This window comes from Megalobrama amblycephala, linkage group LG15, assembly GCF_018812025.1.
Source record: "Megalobrama amblycephala isolate DHTTF-2021 linkage group LG15, ASM1881202v1, whole genome shotgun sequence".
NCBI lineage: Eukaryota > Metazoa > Chordata > Actinopteri > Cypriniformes > Xenocyprididae > Megalobrama > Megalobrama amblycephala.
In genome coordinates, this window is record NC_063058.1 from 34,493,513 (window position 1) to 34,499,456 (window position 5,944).

General features: G+C 37.7%; 1 protein-coding gene across 1 annotated transcript; it reads right to left on the minus strand.

Annotated features, from left to right (window-relative positions):
• Window positions 1-4,038: 4,038 nt before the first annotated feature.
• LOC125247055 (zinc finger MYM-type protein 1-like) lies at window positions 4,039-5,457 on the minus strand. The gene has a single exon (XM_048158218.1). The coding sequence runs from the start codon at window positions 5,455-5,457 to the stop codon at window positions 4,582-4,584; it is 876 nt and encodes a 291-aa protein (XP_048014175.1). The 3' UTR covers window positions 4,039-4,581.
• Window positions 5,458-5,944: the final 487 nt, after the last annotated feature.

Sequence of the window (5,944 nt, forward strand, 5' to 3'; positions counted from 1 at the left end):
GTACAATAAGAGTAAAGAGTTAAATAGAATATTCAAATGTAAAGCCAAATTATTATACGAATGACCAATAATCAATTGACATTCTAAACTAAATTCGAGGTCATAATAACATGGAGTCAGATAAAAGATTATTTGGAATTAAACTACTTTGCCACGCTGAAAAGACAGAACACGCAAGAAACCTTCCCCGTCCTGTGGGAAACCGCTATTGGGCCGATTGGGCGGGCTTTACAATTGTCTTGCATGTGCTTCCGCCAGAACCACACTTTCGTATTCTTCAAAAAGGTTATGCTGTATGTCCTACACTTTCCCTATTCTATTTACGGAAAAAACAGAACTGGCGTCGCATTCGTTCTGTAAGTAGAATAGGGAAGGTGTAGGACATACAGCGTAAGCTTTTTGAAGAATACGAAAGTGTGGTTTTGGTGGAAGCACATGCTAGGCGATCATTTGTGTTTATAAAGAATAACAAGTGTATTTTTTTTTTTAAATGAGCGATGGTTTCTCTAGATTAGACTCTTATTCCTCATCTGGTATCGTTTAAAGCCCTTTGAAGCTGCACTGAAACTGTAATTTTGACCTTCAACCGTTTGGAGGCCAGTGAAGTCCACTATAAGGAGTACACATAGTACTATAGTACACATTTTACAGAATCTCCGGATCAAAACACAGGTGAAGAAGAAGCAGAAACAAGCGATAGAAGATTGCTTACGCAAATGTAAAACAATGCGATCATCAAACGTTAAACAGCATATAAATCAAAACTGCCAAACATTACTGAATGAAATATCGAACCAATAAAGAGGAAACGACTGTGAAGCTTCGGGGGTGTTGATGGACTCGATCTACTCCATCTGTGTTTTGATCATCGCTCTGAATCCGATCCAGACTTAGTCTTTGACAAAAATGTGATTTTCTCATCTTTATGTTTTAATTGTTGCTTTTTTATGAAATTTAAATGAAAAAAAAGGATGCATGAAGCTGGAATAAAATATTTTTAAGATGGAAAGTTGAAGTTGAGTTAAAGGTATATTTCAAGTATATAAAAAATAATACCTAAATAGGAACATAGTAATATACTTAAAAGTACTTAGCATACTGTTGGGGATAACAGTTTAGGACCCTTGAAACCAGATATGTCAAATGAAGACCCGGAGCCAAAGTTTAAAATAATTAATAAATTGAAGAAAAATTTAATGAAGAATAGTTTGCCGTTTCATCAGCAGAAGCCAGCTTCAAGTCTCACAAGGAGTTCGTAGGCTGCCCTGCATACATTCACATTTCCACAACAATTATACTCTAACAGAGTCAACTAACTACGTCATTACTTCAGGTTGGATGATTCTGATTGGCTAAGAAAAATAGACAAGATTAGAAATTTTCCACACGTGGACAGATAGTAAGAAGCATATCTCCCTTCGTCACGGTGATGACGAGGGGGACCCTGGATTTAGGTATCGGATGTCCTTTTGGGTTCATGACATGGCGTCTGCTGGTCTCAAGCAGAATGCTAGTTGTCCAGTACAAAGGGACCTGCACAGAACACTTATGTTGTATTCATTACAGTTTCATATCTTATCTCATTACGGAGTTGTAGACTGTTGAATAGAGAATGTGCACTTGTGACAATTTGCCCCATGGGCGGGTAAGTTGTCACACCGGATTATCTAAAAATGAGAGCACAACTACTTAATTGTTATTATTGATTTTAATTTTTAAATTCAAACCAGAATTGGAAATATAAACAATCATGCCTAGAGAATTTGGAAGAACAATTATTTCAATCCAAACAATACACATTTCAATCAAAAACACATTAAGTGGCAAGACCACTTTACTTTGATCTTTCTCTGGCTTGCATACAGATCCATTATAACTGAGTGGAATACTGCAGATAATTCACTTAACTTAACATGTTTAATCTCTGAACATAACTGACTTAACATGTTGAACCTCTTTTTTGAGCATGTTCTATGTGTTTATTTGTACTGGGGCAAGTCGTCACATGTGTGCTAATGTTGGCTAAATATCAAGGTTCGTTCAACATAGCACATCAGCTAAAGTCTCAAAAGACATGATGTTTCCTCTATGTTGTGCAAAATAATAATTTTTAACATTCATATCTATCAAAGTTCTATTGCATAAAATTTAAGTGCAATTTTTTTTACTTTTTAAGCTTAAAAATAAGAAAATCGTGTTAACCTAGCGATCTCGACCACATGTGAACAGAAAGTTGACTATGGAAGAAGTCACACAAAGTGGCTAATTGAGTTTTGAGATAGAGCTTCTAGTTTTGGAGTTATGAAAAGTGTGACAACTTACCCCGCTCTCCCCTACTTATAAGTTTACTTGTATTACAGATGCAGTACAAATGAGAAACGTAGTTGTGAACTTATAAGTGTGTAACAGTAGTAAACTTTAGTACACTTAAACATATACTTTTATATACTAAAATTGGGCCAATTTAGTCCCAATCAGTATTGAAATAATACACAATAGTACAAGTTTACTAAGTAAATTGATATTAGTATACTTTCTAAATAAAGTATACTTGAACATTACTTACGCATAGGCTACTTCATAAAATGAACTTTTAGTATACTTCTTTTTCATAAGGGTATGTAGGGACTTGGAACGCTTGGGACACAGAACCAGAGGAAACAAAGCCAGAACAGAATCACCAGGCTGGAATGATCGGCTAACAGACTCCTTGTCATAGCGTGCTTTCATCTTGCCTTGTGCTGTTACATGAAACGCAGATACCCCAGCGGAGCTGAAAAGAAAAAAGAATGACTAAACTCGCATAAGTCACTTCTTTTCCCCCATAAACTCCCACAGTCAGTGCTGCTCCCACAGAGGCTGCAGCAGCCCGTCTCCCGGGGGATGATTTTACTCCTATGGTTTACTCACGGTCCCGGGAAATGATGTCAATGTGCCGGTGAGTGTAGCCCGCGAACATGAACAGCAACAGCACACAGATGCGAATAACACATACAGGGAGTTTTAATGAGTGACGATCCTGCTTTCTGGCTGAAACACTTGATAATGAACACTGAGAGCTTATTAAAACAGAATAGAAAAAATTATATAGAAAAAAGTGTTTTGAGTTCAAAGTTTGACTGTTAGGGCCCCCAAATCAGTAAGTCCACCCCGTGCTGCAACTTCATGAGCACATTAAAGTCTCAGAGAGACTGAATATAGTCAGGGATAATCATAGGGGTCGGATGTTCAGCTAATAGTTGCTCACGCAACAATTTTAATGGTCCTTGCACCACATGACCGAAGACACCAAACACTATACAGAGGGTATGCATTGATTGACGTCACTTTCCCGCCAGAACGCGCTCCCTCAGCTGGACTGAGTGGCAAAAGAACCTGCTGCGTGACTGGATTTAATAGAGGAAACTGCGAAAACGCGAGTAAAACAAACGATTACACTAAAGGTTGGACTCGAAAGTGTTCCTTATGACATGTCAAAGAAACCTAATCAATGGATACTGACATGCAGCCAGGAGTCGTGTTTCCTGACATTTATGTTCCTGATTTCGACGCCGGGGGAAATACATAAAGCAAATCTGCCTGTGAATATTTTATATAGCTATAATATAGGTAGGTTTAAATACGAGTGATCACTTATATCAATGTTATATATATCGTCATATTGTCCAGCCCTAAAACTTGTATAGTTTTTGTCAGTGTTTATTTAAAAACACCCAATTATGCAGAATATAAGATGGTATATTTAATTGATGAGTCGTCAACACAATATATAACAATACACCATATATATATGGTATGATTTTACCTCAAAATCCAACAATTTGACACAAAATGATAACTGCAAATCCATGTTTCTCTGCCTGGAGTCCAGCTGTTTCTGTGAATTGCAGTCTTTAAATATATACCTCATATATATATGCTTTCGGCAGTCTTTCAATATATACCTCAGGTTTTGTGTCAAAGCTATTTGTACAGTCAATCACAAAGCTCTTTCCCGTTTTGGAAGCGTTTTGTGTGTTTTTCACGGCATTCACGCTCAGTGCCGCTGCTAGCCATTTTGGTGCCCTAAGCATAATTCCTTTATGATGCCCCCCACCCCGACCCCGAGAAAAAAAAAAAAAACGTTTGTTTTTGCCAGTTTAACTTTTTATTACCAAACATAACTCAATACCAATAACACACAATAGCAGCATCACAGTATAAAACGTAAGAACACTAAAAAGAGAAAGTAAAATCTTCACAGCTTTGCTGACTTTGTAAACAGTAAACAGAATAGCAAAATAAAAAAATTATCAAAATAATCCAGACTTTTTTTTTTTTTTGCAAATTCAATGTCACTTTGAATAAATTAAATTAAATAATCATCAATAAGTACAAACAAGAATAGTCAGTCTTCTTAAATAAAACAAAGATTTAGAGGACTAAAAGTCACAACTTTACTTACTTTGTAAACACAGTAGGCTATGTAGAATAGCTAAAAACACAAATTCAAGTAAAGTGCAAAATCTTCTTAGACCAAATGTTGTCAAAATAAACCAAAGACATACATTTTGAGGGAGCCATAATGTTATTCTGTATGGATCAAGCATTTCCACCAGTTTTTGGAGGCTCTAGAACCACACGTCTGCATTTCCTCACTGCAAAATCACTAATTAGGTCATCATATGACAGCTTCTGAGCCACTTCACCATTGATGCTGATGACAGCAAGACCACTTAGACGTTCCTGCCCCATTGTTGAACGCAAGTATGTTTTAATGAGCTTTAGTTTTGAAAAACTTCGCTCAGCAGAGGCAACTGTAACAGGGAGAGTTAATGCAACTCTAAGAGCAACCCAGAGATTTGGATACACCTCTTGAAGGCTATTCTCATGGAGAAATGTGAGCAACTCCAAGGCAGTTGTATGTGGGGACAGTTGAGGAAGGTTGATGATTTCCTGAACCATCTCAAGTCCATCAATATCAGAATTTCCTTCCTCAGTCAGTGTCTTCTGCACTTCAATGCATTTTTTTTGTAAGTCCTCCTTGGACATTCCGTGCACTCTGCTGAAATCGAGCAGCACTCCAAATTTGTCTCTGACCTGGGTCATGGTCTCAAAACGCTCCTGCAGTGACATCAAAGCTGAGTCCACAACACTATTGAAAAATGTTACCTCAAGCCTTTTGAGGGCATCACTGAAGGGCTCGTCAGCATTCTCATATGCAAACTGCCTTTTTGTGTTCCTGAGCCTTTTCTCCTTGAGCTCTGGCTCTATGTTCATGGCCTCACAAAGCTCCTTGGCAGATGACACTGCCTCAGCAAATCCAGAGTGCCTGTATCTGGAGAGGGAGGTTTTGGCATTGTCAATGAGCCTGACAGCAATGTCAAGCTGCACTGAACTAGTCTGCAGAAGCTTGTTTACTTGGTTAGTGGTCGTAAGAATTTCACACCAGACAACAGAACAGATCAGGGGTCTCATTTATAAAACTGTGCGTAGGATCCCTACTAAAAGTGTACGTACGCGCAAAAGCTAGATTCTGCGTACGCACAAAAAAAATCAGATTTATAAAACCATGCGTACGCCAGAACCTGCGCACAAATCCCTTTATAAATCCCAGTCAGCGGAAGATTGTGCGTACATGCATCTCCACCCTGTCTCCTCCCCGACATCACCATATATGGAGCTTACGACGCCTAGTTTTACTATGCATAACCTCATCTGCATATCATTTCCATACAAGTTCCCAACCATATGACACCATGGTTAACACCGTCAAAGGTACAAGACATTGGAAAATATTAGATATGGACTATAAATGCCATTTGTGCCACACATTATATTGATAAAGATCATCCAGTATCCTCTTTATGTTTTAGAATAAATATATCAAAATATCCATAAAAACAAAATTGTATAAAATACTTCAGATAAAGGTTTTAGAATAGAGTTGATTCATTCATTTCCA